At 36.5% G+C, this 23,990-nt stretch overlaps 1 protein-coding gene across 1 annotated transcript in view; it reads left to right on the forward strand.

Moving 5' to 3' along the window:
• The first annotated feature begins 4,339 nt into the window (after positions 1-4,339).
• LOC140236297 (uncharacterized) overlaps positions 4,340-23,990 on the forward strand; it is a 191,133-nt gene continuing 171,482 nt past the window's right edge. The window contains exons 1-2 of the mRNA XM_072316251.1: positions 4,340-4,454; positions 18,541-18,852. Coding sequence (XP_072172352.1) covers positions 4,340-4,454; positions 18,541-18,852 — 427 coding nt within the window. The remainder of the gene's footprint in view (positions 4,455-18,540; positions 18,853-23,990) is intronic.

Consider the following 23,990-nt stretch of genomic DNA (forward strand, 5'->3'; position numbering starts at 1 on the left):
TCTAAAAATCATTTCGTACTTGGGAGGCAAGGGAAAAGCGGAAGAAGTAGAGAAAAAGAAGCAGACATTGCACAACGGAGTGCTTCTACCCCGACTCAAAACGAAATAGGGTACTGTTTATAGTGGCAGCTGGCTACAGTGTGTGATAGCTAAGCGCAAGCTACTATACCGGTGGTACTCACGCTCCCCAGCCGGCCACACATGGGGATACCACGGCGATCGATGTAAACATCCACGGTCCGTAGGCGACAGGGATTCAGGCGCGCGAAGTTCCATTCGGCGTGCACAATACGCAAGCAGCGAATTGCATGTGCGCATACTACTAGTATCTATAATAGAAGATAGGAACACACACACGTCGGGTACACACAGACACACACACACATGCGGGCAACGTGGGCCGGCTGGAGAATGAAATATGTCAGTGTGTAGTCTATATTGCAGGGATAATAACTTCGAGCGTCAGGGCTCGCTGCGCGCGCCGGGGCCGCTCGCGCTCGTCAATAGTGTGATTGTGTACATAAACCATGATTCTGTCTTGAAACGTGAGGCTATACGGCAAAAAAACTTAAGGAGCCAGCCGAGCTTTTTTCATACATTTCTGGGGAGCCCGTAGCGATTCTGGGGAGCCAATGGTCCCCGGGCTCTTGCTAAGGTCGAGCCCTGAGTGAGCGGTTTATTTGTTTTATTCTTTCAGCTCATATAGGAAAAATGGTAATATGCTCTCTATACATGTCATTAACTATATATGTATCATGTGTTCAATTTTTAGTGTAGTTCACAGTGAAATAACAATTGTATGAATAGCAATGGATATCGCTTTGATTGTGCATGTGAACATCTGTAATATACTTCTACTGTACGTGGTCTCTTATGAACTATTTCTGTAATTGCTCTCACTTTGGTTGATGTACAGAATGATTATTTCGATTTTTATACGCTGAATAGTAATAATGAGATGATTATACCCTATGTGGGCCCATGCACAACCAGATTTGTCATGCTAACAAAGGTGAATATTGACAATCCATCCGAAATAAAGTTCTATACTAATCGACACAAACACATACAGATATACAGACATACAGACAGACGCGCGCACACACACACACACACACACATACACACGACAACGTTCTTAACTATTACATTGTGAAGAATAGTAACTTGTTTGGATGACGACCACTGTCGATTTACTACTATTCCCATTGCTATGCCCGAATACAATACGTACGCAGGCATCAACATGTATACTGTTTATACTCACTCCGTCGTAAAACCTATAGATTAACTCTAAGAAATTTCTTTTACAAATTATGTGATTGCGATGCCTATATTCCTCGAAAGTTGTAGGAAAGTTATTACAGAATTATTTCGTATTCACTATTGACGATTTTTTTTTTGATTTTGTACAGTATTGTAACTTCAACTGAAAAGAGAAATTCAAATTACTGTTGAAGGGAGAAATTTTGTGTTGACAAAGGAAAACAACAATTGTAATACTCGCCGGAGACGTTGAAAAACGAGGACATAGCACCATGATAATGTATTATATGGTACAAAGGAGCTTCGGTACAATATTAGTCTGGCACATAGAACCGGGAATGTATCTTATTGTCTACGCTCTAAGTCATTCCTGACAAAAGTCATCGAATGATACACGGACAAAATATTCGTGTAATAAAAACTAATTCCAATGTTTTTTTTTGTTTTTTTTTTGGGTTTGGTTGTCACCATTGTCATTGTTATAGACGCTGTCGTAAAAAAATGTGTTAAGTTTGGTATGATGCATTTAGTTGCAGGACATATTGACGATTTCAGGCAGTTTGAAATAGAGCTGCATAAGCATGACAAAACATGATAACACTATTGCTGCTTTAGACTGTCTTTCGATATGTATGGCTACTGTGTGCTAAGAAATGAACATTGTTCTGGTGAGACGATTTAGCATTACAATGTGACAGGTTTACTTCACAGCTCGTGGATACCGCATTAATACGATGAGATTACCGCCCTCTGTAGATAATACTTCATGTCGTATTGATTTTTGAACATCTGATCTATGCCGCGTTAACTAACACTAATGATACAGTTGAGTGGACATCCTTGCTGTCCTTGGGGCTTGAAGCCCACATGTATGCTTTCCATTTTGATGTGGTACCGGTCCAATTTCGGGGTTTGGGTTCACTCCTTTGAGAGTGGGTTAACACTCCTGTAGGAGAACAAATTCAATTCGAATCTAATCAATCCGATCAAGTCAACATGATCCTTCTTGATCAGTCTTGTAGAAACAACTCTGTTTCATGTGTTTTATCCACTTGTTTTTTTTTTCCCTCTTTCTAATGTTTTGTTTTTAAATACATTGTATTTGAGTCGAGAATATTGATTTATGGGCTTCAGGATACAGATAGCAAGAGTACAAGTATACTAAAAAAAGGTAACAAAACGCACACTCTGAGTGAGTAGCGAGTATAGCAAGCTATTTCTTTGTTTTATTATTTCAGCTCATATAGGAAAATATTGGTATCATGATTTTTAAACGTGTCATTAACTACATGTATGCTATTTTGGATTGTTTGTGTTGTTTATGTCAATGGTGTCAGTTATAATTATGATTGTATGAATAGGAATGGATATCCCTTTGATTATGTATGAGAACATCTGTAATATACTTCGTGGGTATATATGGGACTCATGCCTCATAGTCTTTTAGAACGTATTTCTGTAATTGTTCTTCCTTTGGTTCATGTACAGAATATTTTGAATTTCTAACGTTGAATTATAGTAATGACACGAGTATACCTTGTATAGACCACATGGACGACCAGATTTGTTATGCTGCCAATTTATTTCTATCAAAATTAAATTCTATACTTCTACACGACACAGACAAAGACAGACAGACAAACACACACACACACACACACACACACACACACACAACATTTTTAACTATTACATTATGAAGAATAGCAACTTGTTTGGATGAAGACCAATATGCACTGCCAGTAGACTTACTACGAAAAACATTGCTGTCCCTGAATACAGTACGTACGCACGTAACTATGTAAACATGTATCCTGTACTCACTTCATCCTAAAACTCTCTTGTAGATTAACTCTAAGAAATCTCTTACGAAATATATAATTGCGATGCCAATATTACTTCAAAGTTGTAGGAAAGTTATTACGGGCTCAATTCATTGCTGACTCTGTATTCTTTGTTGTTGATGTTGTTGTTGATGGTGTTGTACAGTATTGTGACTTCAACTGAAAACAGATATTCGAATTATTGTTGAAAAGATGAATTTTGTGTTAAAAATGAAAAAAAAAAAATTGTAATACTCGCTGGAGACGTTGAAGAACGAGGGCAGAACACAACGATTACACATCACACTGCACATAGGATCTTCGGAACAGCATTTTGTTTGGCACATAGGACCGGGAATGTATTTCATTGTCAGTACGCTCTAGACATACCTGACTAAGGCCTCCAATGACACCCGGACATAAATTCGTATAATAATAATAATAATAATAATAATAATGATAATAAAATCGAACAAATAATTATATTTAGTGTGGTATGATTAATTTCGTTGCAAGACATATTGACGGTTTCAGGCAGTTTGAAATAGAGCTGCATATGCGTGAAAAAAGAAATGATAACATTATTGCTGCTTCAGACTGTCTTTCGATATGAAGGGCTACCGTGCGTTCAGAAGGTGAACATTGTTGTGGTGAGACAAATTTGCTTTAAAATGTGACAGTTTTACCTCACAGCTCTTAAGATACCGCATTAGTACGGTGGCATTGTTGCCTTTTGTATATTATACTTCATGTTGTAATGATTTTTGCTATGCCGCGTAATGACACAGTTAATTAAACATCCTTTCTTTTTTGAAAGTCACAAGGATAACTTCGATTTTTATAGTTTCTGGTCCAGCTTCGGGGTTGGGCTCACGCCTTTCAGAGTGATTTAACACTCCTTTAGGAGATTATATTCAATAATAATAATAATAATAATAATAATACATTTATATAGCGCATTTTCCATAAACATACATGTTCAAATGCGCTTTACCAGTGGATTATTGATATTAAAGGAACAAGTGAGTTTTTAGATGTTTTTTGAAGGTGACGAGAGATTGCTGGCTTCGGAGAGTTTTGGGCAGTTGATTCCACAGTTTGGGAGCAGCAGATGAAAATGCTTTATCACCAAGTGTGGCCAGCATCTTGGAAGTTGGGTGATTCAGTGTGACACCTTGTGAGGAGCGGAGGGTGTACCGGGATGGGTGACGGATGGTTATGAGATCAGATAAGTAAGGAGGGGCAAGACCATGGATACATTTGAAAGTGAGCAGAAGTATCTTGTAGTGGATCCTGGACCTGACGGGAAGCGAGTTCAGTTGACGGAGGACAGGTTGCATGTGGGAAACTTTGGATGTGCCTGTGGCAAGTCTGGCAGCTGCATTTTGGACCCGCTGTAATTTCTCAATCTGGGTAACAGTGGCACCGTAGAGCAGGCCATTACAGTAGTCGAGGCGGCTGGTGATGAAGGCATGAATGATGGTGTGTGAATCTATTCAATCCGATCGAACCATCATGATCTGCTCGAAATTGCTCACCACTAAAGCCTATAAAATGTTTGAAATACAATGTATATTTGAACCTGATGCAATTTACTAAGTGGAAGAGGAGGGTTCCATCTCCAATAGTAAGATCCAATTGGCTTTCAATAATAACTCGTTGCTTGCCTTTGCCATCCTTCAGCAAAAATTAGCGACTTTTTACATGGTTTTATTTTCTGTGAATAGAATCACAGTCTTATCATTTCCTGAGCTCTTTTCCTTCATTCATGTACGGTACCTGATGTTGCATGCTGTCGTGGATTACTAGTAGTATATAGTGGTTTCTAAGCCTACTCAGCTTTCGAGGTTCAATCAATAGATATACACATTTTTACTTGTGCAGGGAGGGCAAATATTGTGAAAAGTCGAGTAACTTTATGGAATGGGGTATAACATATTGTTATACATGTGTATATAAAAAAATAAGAACATAAGGTAATAGTGTCATCGTTGTTGGCGCTGTTTTTTTTTGTGTGTAAATTTTTAATGACTTTTGACCTTTCACCTTGTCGAGCGTAATTAACACTAGCATTCGATCTTGACTTACATTTAAAGTTGATATACCTTTGGTGCACTGCAAAAAGATCGGTGCTACATTAAAAACCATGGGTGTTAAATTCAACAAACGGTCAGGTGTCAATAGAGGTGGACCACTCCGACAGGTGAAGAAAGTACGTTTTGATGGTGTTGAAAAGTGTTTGAAAATGTTGAAAAGTTTTTACCTGGCATTTGCTACTGGTGTTAGCTTGACACTGTGTAATCTTAGCTGGTGATATTTTTGACACTGCGATGGTGTTCATTCAACAATGGCACTATAAATGGTGTTGTTCTAATACCTCTGGTGTTGATGGCGAAAGTATAACATCAGCCACGTGTCAATTAAAACCACTCCAACCTACTGTGGTGTCACATTTGTTAACATTCTCTCTTTTTTTTTTTAATCGAGTACTTTATCGGAAAGTTCTTGTTCGCCATGTTGATGTACAAAATCAACAAAAAGAACAGTAACTAAGTACAATGTACGTATCTACAACAAAAAAATAATGCATATAATGGAGTCAGTGACACCCGGTGGTGTTGATTTAACAACACAAATGCGAGCCAAGAATTTAACACTAGCTCGATGTCTTATCTTTAACACTCGACTTTTTGCTGGGTGTGAATTTGGAGTTCATATCTCAACGCTGTGGCAGGCTATTGAGAGTACACAACAATATTATGAATACAGTGCTTACGAGGGATAGGTCGCTAACCTTTTGACTTTTATCCTTAGCGGACTTCACCAATAGTGAACATTACTACGACCTGGTATGCATTCGGAGGTACTGCTCAAAGGTATGGAAATTCATCGGGAGTACAACAACATTTTTGACGACAACAAAAAACGACGATGGAATTATCAACGTCTCACTTCCGCTACTCAGAGGCGAGAAAATGAACATTTGTGCTATTGCTTTTCAATGTACAAGATGATAAGAGTTTAGGTTGGACGATAGCCTGCGCTTGTTTCTATTAATGTGTTGCTGGTCACAAGATAACACTTCGGCAAATATGCAAAGGCTCTGATATTTTATGAACAAGTAATGCTATAAGTTTAGGTGAATAACTGTTAAATTGGCAAGACTATAAATCACTCTTGTTCTCACACTGTCATTTCACACGTAAATGAATACAAGGCTAAGACCTCTGCTTATGTTGTATCCTACATGTCTGCTTCCAGTAAGAAACACGATCTTTGTCACAAATTAGTTTTAATTTCGTACATAAAGGTTTCAGATACTTCCCTTACTTCCTCCGTCCATTCAGGTTCGTTGAATATTGCAATTTCAGAGAAAATGTTGAATGTGTATAACATGTTCTGATAATAAAACACGTTTTCTGATACCCAGCACATTGTCGTATTTGTGCTAATTTGCTGTAGTGAACATATTACGAATTTATTCTGCAAAAAGGTTCCCAGGTCAGTGGCCTCACAAAATACAATGAAACTTTGTTGAAGCAAGGTTCTTTCCACCAGAAATAGTACTGTGTTTGTTTGTTTGTTTGTTTTTGTTCAAATCTTTTTATGTCTTGTTATATTGCTATTTTAAATGTGACCTTGCATCACAAAGCCAGCACAAGGTCGACAACAATAATTAAAAGAGCAAACTTTACACTTTCGAATGATGATGTATAAGTCTCATAACGTGTCTAATTATGATATAAAAAAGAAAGCACACACTCTAGAAAAGTGTGTACACTAACGAAAGAGGCCCTGAGGCATGTGGTCTACGTCAAGCGCTTAATCTTAATACAGGCAGTGTCCTGTGCAATGAATGGTTCCAGAAAAAAACAACAAAACAAAACAAAAAAAAACAAAAAAAAAAACAAAACAAAACAACAAAACAAAACAGGACTTGAAACTCGATAGCAACACCGGTGCAGTGATTATCAGATTAAGCTGAAATACAGCATGCTCTTTAATTCATTCTATTCATGACAAATACCAAAGTCCCAAGCAGTAGCACAAATTCCAAGTTATGAGAGTGAAAGTGAAGAGTAGGTAAAAGGTTAAAAAAAAATGAAAAGGGAATTGTAGGGCGCATCTAATCATACTAATTAAAAAAGAAAATGTTCTAGAGAAGAAAAAATGCGAAAACCCCACGATTTCCAGATCACTTAATGAACCGAAAATATTAGGATAATGTAGAAGAAGAATTACTCTTTCAGACAATATGAAAAACTCAAGACTGACAAGGTTCACCCGACCATTTCACCTTTTTTGAGTCTTTACACAAAATCCGTGGTTACAACTTTTTGTTGGTTTTGTGATGCACGGTCAAAAATTATACAACGTGTAGAGGGACTGGAATTGACCTTATTATGACAAAAGAGATTTTTTTTTACTGTTCTTTGTAACGAGTTTCCACGGCATGTTCATTCAGTGTAAACTTCATTTTGCATTTATAACATCTGTGCGTATGTTTGTGTGTGCATGTGTGTGTGTGTGCGCATGTGTGTGTTATGGGCAAGAATATTATCATTATGTGGATGAAAGGAGGGGGTGCATGATAGACATCATCGAATGTCAGTAACAAATCTGGTTTAATCTCAAAATAAATTACCTTTTTTGTCCAATCTAAGAAGAAATCCTTAGTAAGCTCGCATTACTACGGTTTTGTATGATTACGGTTGTATGTAGCAGGAAGGGAGACATTGAACATTAATTTCATTTCATTTATTTCCACAACTTGCACAATTGATAAAAAAAGAATGAACAATACAGGACAACATGTCAAACATATGCAATACAGAGTGTGAGGAGGAAGCAAAGGGCCATTGACCTGTCCAGGCTTCTCCCTAGTAAAACGTAACAATTGTGACACAATACTAAAAAAAAACAAAACAAAACAAATTAAAACAAGGCAAAACGAAAACTACTACATATATTAGCATAAAGGGGATTATTGCAGGAAGTCATTATTGCACATATATGATTTTACAATATATTCTTTATATTCTCTCTTAAATGCAGACATAGAGACACACTGCTTAATTTCATTTGGGAGACTGTTCCACATCTTAATGTGGACAATGGACAATGTCCATTGTGCTCTCATAGAAACACAAAATATGTTACTCAATAACTCACGTTTCGTGTAACTCGAAAGAGATGTACATGTATCTATAAATAATAAAAAGACTCGGTATACGTTTATGCAGGAGGGCGCCACCTCGTATAGTGTTATTCGACCGTGCATGGACACTTTGCAACTAGGATAATAGTGTACTGCTGACCGAGCTGCGTATTTACGCACATATGATTATACGATAATACAATAAAAAACATTATATTCAAGTTTCGTAAACTATGCTGTTATACCTGATATGGCATGGCAAATAATCAAATTGATGACACTAACACGGAGAAATCTTTCGATGACATGACAACATGCATTCGGCTGATTTTATTCACTTCATTCACTGTTCCTATAATATTTCCACACGCCGCTGGGACTGGAATTATCATTACATGAAAGCACGAAACTATGCAGAATCCGCATTTTTATCATAATTCTGTAATATTATTGTGATTTCTGTCACAATCACCCATAGACCGTTCCCTCTTTTGAACGTTAATCTCACTGAAGTTCCCAAAGAACTAGTATTTCATTCCTTCGTGCATGTTCTGTGATCACGTGACCATTGACAGTACACACGGGGATCTGTACAAAAGATTAGACATAAAAAAGGCTATAATGTGCATGCTGCTGAAACTGATTCAATACTGATTTATTCTATTCAAAATCTTTGAGTTCAAAGTCCATACTTTGCATAATACATCTATGTATAGCTGTTGCACTGATGGAAACGCCATGACATTGATGTCGTGCAATGTAATTTCACACAGTTTTTGCTGGGGCACTTCTACACTGTTGATATGAAAAACATGAGACAGGGCGCATTGCCTACCTGTAGACATTACATTCAGCTGCAATCCTGTTTTCGTGATTGTTGTGGTCCATGTGCAATTTTCATTTTCCTGATGTAATTTCGGCAAAGGAATAATCCAAGACAATCAATGCCATGGTGAAGTAATCATGATAGCCCACTTCATGAGACTTGGTAAAATTCACTTCTTTTTTTTCTAGTTCGTCATACTTAATTCTTTCTCTCAGAGTCACCGAAAAACATATCTAATTCATTTGCAACGGTCAAATGAAAATAATACAATTTTACTGAGTAATAATATCTACCATAAGGAAATTTACTTCCGTTGCCTTTTTATAACATGACTATAGGTTCGATGATTATTAAATGAAATCTAATCTAAAATCTAATTTGTTATATTTACAACATGCTATCAGTGCTTATCAGTTATCTGTTCTATCGGCTGCAGTAGCTGCTGTGGCCATACGACCATTATCAAAATACTCTTAATTAAAAAGGAAGAGAAAATAAATTACGCCCTGAATGAGTCAATAATTTATCTTCACATTCCGCTTGCATAGGTATTATGAAGAATATATTGCAAAAAATAACGATTGTTGGAGACTGTGCATTACTCACCACGTTCATCGTACATGTCATGGTTCTCTTGCCTAATTTTCTCTTCCTCTTACAGTGGTTTGTATAATGTTTGGCGACAAATTTGCATTTTGACAGTGACTGAATAAACAAAGGACCTTATTGTAGACCACCCACTGTTATTTCGTTTTCTTATGCCTATCTTCGGTTTGTCTTTCCGGTCAGTACCGTCCTCGTTTTTGTCTTTGTTGTGTAGTCTTTGCTCTCTGTCTATTTTGTCTGACGTCATGGTGTCATTTTTTTTTTTAAGATACATGGAGTACTTAAATGATCTTCAGATACCCTTATCTCCATGAATAAATGACAAAATTCCAAGTTTGCTTTCTCGTGGATTACTCTCTTCCGTGTACAGTTGAATTAATTTATCTTAATTTGCTTACTTAGTTCATTTAAGGAAACATAAAGAAAAAAAAAACATTACTTTGATTATATTTTGTTATTGAAATAATGTGATTTGGAATTCTTTACCGATGTAAGCGTTTAATGTATAGGTTATAATGTACATGTATACATGTATATATATATATATATATATATATATATATATATATATGTGTGTGTGTGTGTGTGTGTGTGTGTGTGTGTGTGTGTATGTGTGTGTTTATATTACCTTGTACTACTTTATATGGCAAATAAGTATCATCGGAAACAAAAAATAAATCCCCATAAACACGAGTTACTGTCCAACTCTTTGGTAAGCTCCTATCAAAACGATGTGGGGTATAAGCATCTTGTTATTATCATTTAATCCGTTTAGCATGATACATTATATGGACTTTCTCTGACTAAAAAGGCAATTCATTTTACCTCAACTCCAACTGAACATGGCGTCTTGTAATCCTTCTAAACACAACGTATAGTAGTGTTAGGCCGCTATGGAGAGAGAGAGAGAGAGAGAGAGAGAGAGAGGGAGAGAGGGAGAGAGAGGGAGGGAGGGAGAGGCAGAGCGAAGAAAACTATGATGACAATGCTTTCTAACATCATACTTATCGGACAATTTTAGGTTCAGTGTCAGTCAGTGCTGGTGTCAATGACAACTTAAGCCTATAGCATTGATTGTTTTAACGATAAATTTGTATTACGTTATCATCATTATGCTTATTGAAAATAATTCTTTGGGAGATTACAAAAACGTCATCACCTGCACAGAACTGTAAGTTAAGTAATGTGTTGTCATCTGTTCTTTAAACATGTTGTTGTATATTTTCTTTTGAATGATTTCTTTTTCCTTCAGACGTTTCAAGTAAACAGCAGAGTAGAAAAAAAGCAGGCTTTACCGAAACGCACCATCGTGAAAGTTTGCAAATAAAGACAACGAAGACAGAAATAACATGTGTAGATATAATACTGTTCGTATAGGACGACCTGGGGCCTGTTTCATAGAACTTGTCATCAGTGACAACTGCCACATTTCTATGACAAATTTGCTCTCAGCCAATCAGATGCAAGAATTTCAGTAGCTTGTCACATCTATGACAACTTGTCACAGATGACAAGTTTTATGAAACTGGCCCCTGAAAGCCTCGATCGTATCAAATTCCCCTTTTACATGTGATTATTACTCGAATTCTTTAAGATTTAACGCACACACAGGGTTTCAAACAAATTGATTGCTGTCATGCTGTGGACTCCTCCTAAGTGCCATGATTCTTTAAAAGTGTTTATGACAAGATTACGCAGAAAACACGGTGCCGCGTGCAGTAGCAGTAAGTTTATAACCAACTGACAAAATTAAGTTACTTTGACTTGTTTCAATGAAATAGTGTAATGTTATTACTTTATTTAAAGAAATCTGGAAATTATGCGGGGAAGTGAGTGACACATAGCAGTGCTGTAGATTTCAAATAGATCATCGTTACTAACATTTTATTCAGGTATCAGACGCCCTATACAGAGCGAGTGAACTGTGTATTCGTGACATTTCCATTGTATGCGTTTGAACCTGCACCACTTTATTCATCATAACTACAATGGATGTTGCAGTGCCATGCGTTAATTTGACGATTGCATGCAATCCAGTTTTACGGGTAGAACTCATGTACAATAAATTTACGTTGCAGGTCTGCTTTTGGGCGCGGAAAATGAACGTGTATGCGTCATGCATTGTAAGAAGTCATTCATGCACGATACGAGCAAACGACTATGTCTCCTATGAACTTCGACAACATTATGCTGTATGCCACATAGTCTGCGAAATACGAAGATTTCACATACATACATATTAGCAAGCAGACGGCTTCGTCGCGGGTAGGAGCGTCACTTATACTTCCTCCACTCAATCAACAAAAGAATTTTGTCTGTCTCGGAAGATTTCATTGCTTGGATGTGTTCGACGTTCGCCATTTTTGAAAATTATGAGAATTGCGATTGCTTGACAGTCTTTTGGGACTTTACCATCAAAACGTGTATTCAACTTATTCTTTTGTGAATCAGGTCAGCCCTTGACAACTAGTGATGGATAGAATATACGAACTCGTTCTCCTGGTAGTACTGACTACAACTGTGTTCAGCGGTCATACTGGAAAAGGTAGGCGAAACTCTTTTTTTTTTTTTTTTTTTGTTCAACTTGCACTCGGCTTTGCATTCATTGGATCCAGCCGAGTAATGCTAAGGTGTGTTCACAAAATGACAGATCCAAGCGAAAAATGAGGAAATTAATAAAATGACTGTAATCGCTGTGTATATTTATTTTTATTTCTTTTTTCTTAAATCGTTCAAACTGTAATTCAACACCGTCACCACTTACATGTGAACTTCAATGAGAAAAAAAAAAATATCACACATTGAATAACTTACTGTAAGCCTGCTTATGCTTACTTCTTCAATTCAATGCACGAAAATCAACTTAAGAAAAATATGTGCGTTTCTTTCAATACTTCATGGGAAAACACCAATACAGCTATAGAGCCACAGACTTATTCAAATTTACAAATCCCCGTCATCTTAGCAGGAACTGAATTTAAATGTTTCTAAGAATTTTCAGGTCAGCGTTCGTTGTGATTTTGCAAATGAGAATCATAATGTCATTGATGTTTTAAGGTTTACGTGTCAGTGCAGTTTCGCTTACGTCACAGTATTTCTGGACATTTCTTCTCATTAATGGTTAATTCCAAAATGTGCAAATGTAAGATGATCAAAACATCAAACGTGCTTATAAGGCCCAAAAAAAAAAGTGTTTGTTTGCCCTTAATTGTCAAAACCCAAGAGGGTCGGTAGGTCGTGTTTTTTTTTTTTTTTTTTTTTTTTTTAATACAGAGTACCCTTTTTTCCATGTCAATGCGATCAAAACTCCAAGAGATTCATTCAAATTTACGTCTTGTAAGGGCCCGGTACGCGAGGCAGAAACGCTCACTGACAAACACTAACGTTCATCTTTGTTAAATTTTGCAAACAGCTCCAAAAAAGTACCTTCCAGTGAGATGCTGGCAACTGAACTCTAAACAGTTTTGGTGCCATGACAGCTGGTAACGGATGCTGCAAAAGTAGCCTTCTTGTGAAGGGCTGCACACTAACCCATTTTTCTGCCGGTCCGACCTGTCTCTGTCGGACCGGTAAATGCCCCGTTTTACCATTCTTTACAGGTCCGAACAGAAAATTTACCGGTCAACAACGACAACATAAAAAACATTAAATGACTTGCAAACTTCTTTTCTTGTTTTTTATGGATGTACCCCCCCCCCCATGTACATTTTACAGATTATTTTTTTTTAACTTGCATTATTTATTGCACAAGAAATTTAAAGACGGGAAAAAATTAGAATGTTTGTTTATGAATTAGTGTAAAATGATAATGAACAAAATCAGGTTGTATCAAATGCGTTTGTGACTTTTTCTAAACATCAGCGCACGAACTTGCTGCGTAACCTGCTCTTGGTGGTCAGTTGGATTGCGATGATTTAATGAATTATTTTAGCTGTGATATTTTCTGATGCACGCGATACAAGGGGTTCTTTATTTTTCTCCCGATAATCTCTTCGCATTTGTGCATGCGTTCTTGAAAGGTACACGACATGCAGGGCCGAATTCGCAATCCTTTTTTCGCCCATTTCCACCTCAAATATAAGCGGGATTGTGACGATTTCATAAATTACTTCGGCTGTAATATTTTACGATGCACGCGCCAAAAGGGGTCGAAAATGCGTCCTTTATTTGTTCCCGATAAACTCTTCGAATTTCGTAAGCGCGTTCTTAAAAGATGTACCATGCACGCGGCCGCATTCATGATACTTTTTTGCGCCTATTTCTACCTCAAATGTCAGCGGGATTGAGACGATTTCATAAATACTTCGGATGTAATCTTTTGTGATGCACGCACAAGCTAGAATGGTTGAAAATGCGTTCTTTATTTTTCTCCCCATAATCTCTTCGCATTCCGTAAATGCGTTCTTAAAAGATATACGACACGGCCAAAAATCATGATTCTTTTTGCGCCTATTGTTTCCTCAAACTTCAACGGGATTGCGATGATTTTATGAATTATTATTCGGCTGTAATCTTTATGATACACGGGCCAAAAGGGGTTGAAAATGTGTCCTGTATTTTTCTCCCTATAATCTCTTCGCATTTCGTACATGCGTATACGACACGGCCGAATTTACGATCCTTTTAGCGCCTATTTCTACATCAAATATCAGCGGGATTGCGATATTTCGTTAATTATTTCGGCTGTAATCTTTTGTGATACATGCACCAGAAGGGTTGAAAATGCGTTCTTTATTTTTCTCCCGAAAATCTCTTCGCATTTGTGCATGCGTTTTCAAAACTATACACTGCATGCAGGGCCGAATTCGAGATTCTTTTTGCGCCTATCATTGTTTACTCAAATTTCAACGGGATTGCGAAATTTTCATGAATTACTACTCGGCTGTAATCTATATGATGCAAGCGCCAAAAGGGGATGAAAATGTGTCCTTTATTTTTCTCCCGCTAATCTCTTCCCATTTCGTACATGCGTTCTTAAAAGGTATACGACACGGCCGATTTCACGTTCCTTTTTGCGCCTATTTCTACCTCAAATATCAGCGGGTTTGTGGCGATTTCATTAATTACTTCGGATGTAATATTTTGTAATGCACGCACCAGAAGGGTAAAAATGTGTTTTTTATTTTTCTCCCGATAATCTCGTCGCACTGTGCATGCGTTTTGATAACCAACACGGCTAGCAGGACTGAATTCAAGATCCTTTTTGCGCCTATTATTTCCTCAAATTTCAACGGGATTGCGTTGATTTAATGAATTTTTATTCGGCTGTAATCTTTTATGATGCACGTACCAAATGTGTCCTTTATTTTTTTTTGTCTCCTCTATAATCTCTTCGCATTTCGTACCGTTGAGCTTTTGAAAGGTGTACGATGCGGCCGGCCGAATTCATGATCCTTTTTGGGACGATTTCTACCTCAAATATGTAAGCGGGACTGCGATGATTTCATGATTTTTTTTTTCTCCCTAGTATTATCTCTTCACATGTTGTGCATGCGTTCTTAAAAAGTACATGGAAGGGCCGATTTCGTGATCCTTTTTGCGCCTATCTTCATTGTGAGATCATTCTGAACGAATGAAAATATTCATTTGTGACTTAATGACTGTGTAGAATGAAACTGAACGCAATCAGATCCATTTACTGTATCGCTGAATATCGAATATGTTTTTACTTTTCTAAAAATCGACACAAGTAAATTAGTTCTAACATGTCAACTGCCACGCTGCTGCGAAGCCGGGATCGGATCGTTAGTAAAATGACCCAGAAATGCGTGCGCCAATTCTATCAATGCTTCTTGTCTGGCATGACCGCCGATCGCAAGCAAACGAAAAGCAGATACATGCTTTGCATGTATTGCATGGCATGGCAGTGCGTGAGCAGCGCCAATGCGCAAGCTGGCGCGAATACTGGTCGCCAGTGTGCAGCCCTACATGCATTGATTGGATTTCGTGCGCGTGCACGCATGTGAGCCAAAAAGGTAGCTACATTGTAGCATGCAATGCATGCTATAAAACGTAGCCTGTGGACCCGCGCGGCCCGAACACAATTACAACGGGTCGATGAGATGAAAAAACAAACATTTGTAGACTTTTTTTTATTCTTTTTCTAGCTTAAAATGGAAAATTTTGGGTTTAAAACCATTCACAAATTTGTAGAAGATGAAATTTGTGGAAAAAAATAAACTTGAAAGAGCACCAAAAAGAAAAAAAAGAAAAAAAAAACGCGACCCGAAATTTCCGTGATTTTCGGTCGGTCGCGAAGGGCAGACAAACCATTTTTTTTTTTTGGCCTAATATTATTTATATCAGATTGTAAAATCCTTTTAATAATCTTCGAAAAAGATAGCTGGAGATATCATCATTCTCATTTAAAGTTTCTGCTGTCAAATTGGTTGTTGTGATGTGAGTTAAAATTTCCTTTTATTGACACTAATTTTGACGATGAATGTAAGACTAAACTCGAGTTCTGAACTTAAAGGGGATGGCTAGTAACTGATCAGTGGGAATCAGTTGGAATGCTGTGGGATGATTGTTCCAATTTTTGTGGGATTCATTTAAGAGTACATCATATATCAATTGTTGTGTGAATATTATTTGCTTCAGAACGGTCTCATATTCAAGTAATGTTCAGTTTAATGCCCCGTCACTGTGCAGGCATGCTAACCTGGAAACATCAAACTGCATATTTCTTGAATATGAGACCATTCTGAAGCAAATAATGTTCACTTAACAATTGATATATAATGTACTCTTAAAGTGTATCCTGGCCAAAAAATATTTTTGATATGTGAAAGAGACACGTTTCAGTAGTGCATTGCACCAACTTTCAGAGAAAAGGGGTCATTAATTAGTGAAATAATGCATCTGAAAGTTTCTTGACACAATGGGTCTGGGAGGCAAGGCTACAGCAAACCCTATTGTTTGCAGTGGATTACGGAACCACAGCGGTTCCCGAATCTCCCAGACACAGTGTGTTTGGAATCTTTGAGATGCATTATTTCACTGATTAATGACCCATTTTCTCTGAAAGATGGTGCAATGGATTACTGAAATGTGTCTCTTTCACATATCCAAAATAATTTTTTGGCCAAAGATACACTCTAAATGAACCCCACAAGGATTTGAGCAATCATTCCCCAGCATTCCCAATGATTCCCACTGATCAGTTACTAGCCATCCCCTTTAAAGGGAAGATAAACCCCAAGAACAATGTGGATTGAGTGAAAGCAGCAACATTAGTAGAACACATCAGTGAAAGTTTGAAGAAAATCGGACAATCGATGCAAAAGTTATGAATTTTTAAAGTTTTGGTGTTGGAACCGCTGGATGAGGAGACTACTAGAGGTTATGACGTATGAGTGGACTACAATATCAAGAAAATATAAAGAAAATACTACAAAAATCCATTTTTCATGAAATTTACAAATTCCATCAACTTGATATTGACATATGTTAAGGGTAGCAATTATTTCCCCTGCTTTCTGAAAGCGGTTGGTCCACTGCTCTTTCATAATTCTAGAAAAGTGAATTTTTGTTGAATATCCTTTATATTTTCTTTGTATTGTTGTCCACTCATACGTCATATCCTCCAGTAGTCTCCTCATCCAGCGGTTCCAACACCAAAACTTTAAAAATTCATAACTTTTGCATCGATTGTCCGATTTTTCTCAAGCTTTCACTGATGTGTTCTAGTAATGTTGCTGCTTTCACTCAATCCACATTGCTCTTTGGGTTTACCTTCCCTTTAAGTTTGAGAATAAACTTAAATAAAAGCATTAAAAGAACATTGAGTGAACTGAGTTTAATTACTTATGATAGACAAACTGACGCAACAGAAATGAATACAATCTGATCACTCTTACGCTGAAAATAGGTCATGAATTACAGGTGACATGCATACGAGGTTTACCTGCACATACACAAGAAAGTGTATGAAGTTTAATGCATGCATAGTACTAGGTGTTACAAAAAACTAAACAAAACAAAAAAAAACTTTTGATCCGTCATAGCTCGAAAACTATACGTCGGATAACATTGTCATTGGTATGTGTATGACTTGAATAAGAAAACATGAATCAGTTTCACTAAATCTATCCAATTAATTCTATAAAAGTTAAGGTCCAGATTTGGGTCTAATTTGAACCCTCTGTACAAAATTTTAACTTTACACAGGAGCCACTGATGTGTGTATGAGAGTGTGTGCTCAACCCTGAACAATAGACATGAATACCACGAATACCACTTTTTCAGAGCTTTGCTGACTAGACTTCTGTACTCTTGCTCCGAGTCACATTGATGTTTTATTAATGATTCATGATGGCTTGCCCTGGGCACTGCTAGTCTGAATTCATGCAAAGGGTAAAATGCATGCACATGGAAAAAGAAAGCACCTTTCTTCACGAGTGTCGTGCTTGCATACTCTGCATCTCAGGATGAATAAAGATAAAAGCTAAATATAAAAATAAAAGCTATGATAGTGGAGTTTCTTATTGATATGTAATAGGGTATTCAAACCTTGGCTATTGCATTAAGGAACATTGTCTGGACGTTTTAAACCACACACTTTCAAACACACCAATTGACCCCTGCGCAAAACTAAGTTTTGTACAGAGGATGAAAATAAAGCAAAATCTGAAACCTAACTTTGAAATAAATCTTAAATTTAATGAAACTGATTTATGTTTTCATTTAAATTACCTCCAACAAAATTGTACACTATTCAGGTATTGCTCATTTCATTGTCAGTGTTATCTAACATAATTACAAAAAGTTTTTGAACTATTAAGGATCAAAAGTAACATTTTTTTTGGAACCCTATAGTACAGAAACACTAACGAAGTTAGCTCATATTCCCATTCGGCTAGCCTCAGTGGTAAACACTGACCCCAACGTTCAAGGATGGAAAGGAGAAGGCATCCGATTGCGGTGTGACATCCAGGAGGAGCCTCTCGCTGTGATCTGGGTCATGGAGGACTCCTCACCGGATCAACAAAGGACGACCAAGGCTAGATTCTTCGATGGGAAATTTCAGAGCAGGGAGGAACGGTTTGACATCGATAAGAATTTCAGCCTCGTCATCAGCGACTTGGAGGTAGCAGATGAGAGTCGTTACTATTGCCAAGTGGTTCTGAAGAGTCTCGATAACTTCGAAAATTTCACCATCATGACGATTAGCTGTAAGTAATTAAAATATATGTTTCTCATCATTTCATTTACTAATGGCAGACCACCATATGGGGAGAAATTAATAAACATTACGTTCTTAATGAAGTAAATAAAAAACCCAACAAAACAATATTTCACATTATACATGTGGTGTGCGTGTGTGTGTGTGTTTGTTTGTTTGTTTTTTGAATGCATTTCCCCCATATTTTGACGGAACGGGTGGTGAGCACAAAGCTGAATTGTTTTCAAAGTTATTGGCGTCGTCGGCTGTTTCAGTGTACCGAATAAGTTTTTGTTTAAAATGCATAATAATATATAAGTGGCTTACTCCAATGATGTAACCCGCCTAAATAATCAAAATCATAACAATACATATGTACAACGCTTTGGAAATGCAGCTTCCCCCTTCCCCACCCCCTTCACTCAGCTCTGCTCAGGGACAAAAATACTCGAAAATTCCTTAAAATAACTGTATTTTATCGCTTTTTCTCGCAATATGTCTAATTAGTGGTAGTTCACAAATCTTTCTCAAAGAAAAACGAAAGAGCTACAGATTCCGAAAAAAAAAAACATAAAAAGAAGTGCATGTTTTGCTGCAAAGGATGCCAGGCCCCAGCTGGCCTTCTCATGGTACAACATTTTTCCACATGCGTTACACGTAAATCATGCTGCTGCCCTATCCCTAATACGTAATCTATATCAGACAACTCTAGGCGCTAGTTTTGCTCGTTTATAGCATTCCATACTGTATACAATGCACGACACACATAGACTCCACAAATTATGTGTAGGCCTACTGTTTAATGTAAAATGTCCGAAGTTCCGTAAATTTTGGCGGGGACCCAGAGTGATTGAAGACTTTGTGCGCGTGGTGATACATTCAGATCAGTAGCTTACAGTAGAAGTAGGTGGAACTGACACCTCTACGACCTATGTACAGTTATGTGGCCCATAAATGACATATTCATAACTTATGATTTTTTTCCTATAATGGGCTCATACGTGTAATCAGTACATGCATGAATTACAAAACAATGTGTGTGTGTGTGTGTGTGTGAGAAAAAAAATCGGAGTTACTAAAGATATAATATGAGTGTTCTAGACAAGGTCTGAGAGTTCGTTCTAGGGCTGAATGGTTTGAAGAAGGAGAAACAAAAAACACAATAATATGAACAATTGCTAAAATTTTAATAAAAAGAGAAGTGTTATTAAGGAAATATGTGATAATAATGAACAGTTGATAAAGGATGTAAATGGAATAATGAAAGTAATTAGGTTATTTTATAAAAAGTTGTATTCTAATAATGATGAAAATATTTATGATAGAAATTACAAAATCATGTATTTTTTTAATGCTTTTCCGAAATTAAGTGAAGAGAGTAGAGAAGGTTTTGAAGGGAAAGTTAATAATATAAATGAATGTTTTATGGTTTAACGAAATGAAAGGTAGTAAAGCTCCTGGAAATGATGGTTTTACAGTGGAGTTTTATCTCACTTTCTGGCCGGTTCTGGGGCAAATGGTTGTAGATGCTCTGAATGAGGCATAAGTATGATGAAGGGGATTTATCAATATCAGAAAAGCAAGACGTTATTACTTTATTAGAAAAAGAAAATAGGGATGTATTATACATCAAAAATTATAGACCAATTACACTTTTGAATGTAGATTATAAGATATTATCTAACATGTTATCACATAGAATAAAAAAAAAGTTTTGGGAGAAATTATTCATTTTGAGTTGGGTACATTAAGAATAGGAATATAGGAGAAGCGGTAAGATTAGTTAGATGATATGTTATTTCATTCTTTGCACTACACAAGTGCGTTTTTGGTCACAGTGGATTTCGAAAAAGCGTTTGATTCAGTTGCACGTGATTTTTTTTTCGGGTCTTACATAGGTTTGGATTCGGCGATTCGTTTTGTTCCTGGGTTAAGGTGCTTTATAAGGATATTAGCAGTTGTGTTTTGAATGAAGGGCACTCTATTGGTTATTCTAAAATCAAGAGAGGGGTTAGGCAAGGTGATCCCCTATCTCCGTATTTGTTTGTATAATTAATTGAAACACTGGCACAAGTAGTAAGGAAATATAACACTGTAAAAGGAATATGTTTCGGGGGAAATGAATTAAAGCAAATTTTATATACGGATGATATTTCGTTGTTTATAAAGGACATAAAATCTTTAAATGTGACCCTGCACCTCAAAACAAACAAAAAGTCGCCAGACATGAATTTTTAGTTAAGACAACATTCTGAAAGAGCAGACTTTAAGTTTTAAAATGATGTATAACTCAAATCAAATGGACTCTTCTAACCTATCTAAATATTGGAAAGAAAGCACAAACTCAGGAAAAGTGTGAACTGAGAAAAGAGGCTCTGAAGTGCAATGTCTATTCAAGCGCTTAATCTTTACCAAACCGTGCTGGCTGTACTGTGAATGGGCAAAAAAAAAAAAAAAAAAAAAAAAAAAACAAGAAGTAAACCACCAAAAACAATGAAGGGATTATTAGATTAAACTGAAATTAAACATGTCTCATTAACACATTCTGTCTATAATTAATGCTAACTTTCAAAGCAGTAGCACTATCCTTTCAAAAGTTATTAGAGTTGAAAGTGAAGAGTGTGGACAAGGTTTTCCAGAAATGAAAAAGGGATTCTAAAGTCACACTTAATCACACTATTCTACCAAAAATTTTCGAGATAAACTGCTAAAAAAACACACTTTCCTGCCCGTTTTATGATACCAAATTTTAGCATAATGTAAATGAAGACCCGCTCTTTAAGAAAATATGAAAAAGTCAAGTTCGGCTAGGTTGACCCATTTCAATTACTTTCAGTCCTCACGCAAAATCAGTGTGTGCAACTTTATGTCCGTTTTGAGGTGCACGGTCACAAATAGGTTACAGTATATTTTTGATGAATTGGGGAAAATAAGCGGTTTAATAGTAAATAAAGAAAAAAATATTTTTTTTTGTGGATGGGTTAGGATACAGAGAAACCTGTATTATCTGTATCTGGAAAATATGTTGATGCAGTTAAAATTTTGGGAGTTAATTTTGCACGAGATGTGAGGGGGAAGAATGAGATCAATTTAAAAGAAATATTAAGTAGAATAAAAAAGTTATTAGGATGGTGGAAACAGCGTGATTTAACACTTGTGGGTAAAATTTATTTGTTGAAAACTTATGCATTATCAAGGTTAAATTATGTTTCATCACTCATGGTTGTTTCTCAATGGATATTTTTTGAATTGGATAAGATTATTTTTGAATTTTTGTGGAATAAAGACCGGGTAAAAAGGAATATTATGTATCAAGATTATGTTAATTGGGGACTGCGAATGATAAATTTCAAGCTGTTTGTCAAAACGCAACGTATCGCGTGTTTGAAACGTTTATTGTGCGGTGAGAAGAAATCTGGGTGGAAATGTATTTTTATTTCAGTTTTCGATCAGTAGGAGGAAGGTTCTTATTTCTATGTGATTATGAATGGTCTAAGATTGACATTGACAAATCCAGTTCCACCTATTTATATAGAAATGGTTAAGGTATGGCAGGAAATGGACAAATGTAGGAATTTTGAAGATGAAGTGATGAATCCATTTATATTTAATAATAGAAAAATATGTATAAACGGGAAGAGTATTTTTGATTGCGATTTATACGAAAAGGGTGTTTATAATGTACATCATATTTTACAAGGAGGTTTTATTAAACTCTTTGGGCATTTTCGAAATTTAGGTGTTATGGGAAATGGTATATCTAAGATAAATGATATTTATAATGTTTTTCCATAAAAGTGGAAAGAGCCCACAGGGAGTGTAGGGTTTCAGCAAATTGATGTAATAAATTATGATATACAGGTGAAGATTTTTGGTAAAATATTAGAATTTCAAAATATTCAGTCAAAAATATTCTATGAGTATTTTGTTACAGCTTTACAAGAACTGTATACCCTGGAAATAAGATATGGTGAAGTAAGTATGATTTCAGTGATAAGGAAATTAGGAATTTATTTATTAGACCTAGAAGTACGACTTTAATGAGTAAACATAGGGAATTTCAGTTTAAGTTGTTACATGGGGTGATATACAATCGATATATACAAGGGAACATTTGTTTAAGTTCGGTTTTGTGAATGATAATCTTTGTTCTTTTTGTCAATTGGAAAGGGAAATTTATTCACATATATTTTTTGATTGTGTGAAAGTAAAGCCGATATGGCAATTTCTTATTGAGTATTATGATTTAGTTGAGTTAGAAGAATTAGAACGGAGAGATATCTTCTTGGGTTTACGAGGTAGTTCAAATCGAATCAAATGCGTGAATGCCTTGATAATTTTGATGAAAATTGTAATATTTCGGTCAAGAGAACAAAATAAGTTACCAAAGAGGGAAAAGATAAAGACATTTGTTTTGGATTTCATAGAGGAGGAAAAGAACGTTGCGGTGAAAGCAGGTAAGCTTGGCTTTCATTTGCAAAAAATGGGAGCAGTTGAAACTTTCATAGAGAGTGTTGTTGTTGCTAACGCTTAGTTAGCTTCGGTTTTTGGCGTGTGTCTAACTGTCGAAGAAACATGTAACCAAGATACCACACGTATGTAGTGTGATTTGGCGTGCAAATGTTGGTGTTTGTGAGTGCGCACTTGTGGGTATGTCTGTTGTTGTTGTTGTTGTTGTTGATTTTTGGTTGATGTCTAGTGTATATATGGGTGTGTGTGTGTTGAGGGAAGGCTACCGGGGAGGGGGTGGGGTATGTTAGTGGGGAAATAGGTGGGGATGGTTAGGGTTAGGTAGATGTAGTTAGGTAATAGTAGAGTAATGGTTAAGGGGCTAGGCAGGAATATGGTTTGCTTTGATAATATACGCATACCCTTATTTTGTTTTGCACGGGGGGGGGGGTAGATAGGTTAGATAAAAATGATGAGTTTTCTTCGGTTAGTTAATTTAAGAATGCTTTTTGTGACACGTTTCGGGAAATGCTGTATTCTCAAGAGAGTGTAAGAGAATTTATGTGATGAAGTGGATATTGAGCAATCTGATCAAGTTGATCAAGAATTTTTTTCCCTTCTGAGAGTTATACTTTCTCTGATATATTTATCTATATAGCGTGTGCTCTGCCAAAAAAAAAAAGAAAAAAAAAGAAGGGA

Source organism: Diadema setosum, chromosome 12, assembly GCF_964275005.1.
Source record: "Diadema setosum chromosome 12, eeDiaSeto1, whole genome shotgun sequence".
NCBI lineage: Eukaryota > Metazoa > Echinodermata > Echinoidea > Diadematoida > Diadematidae > Diadema > Diadema setosum.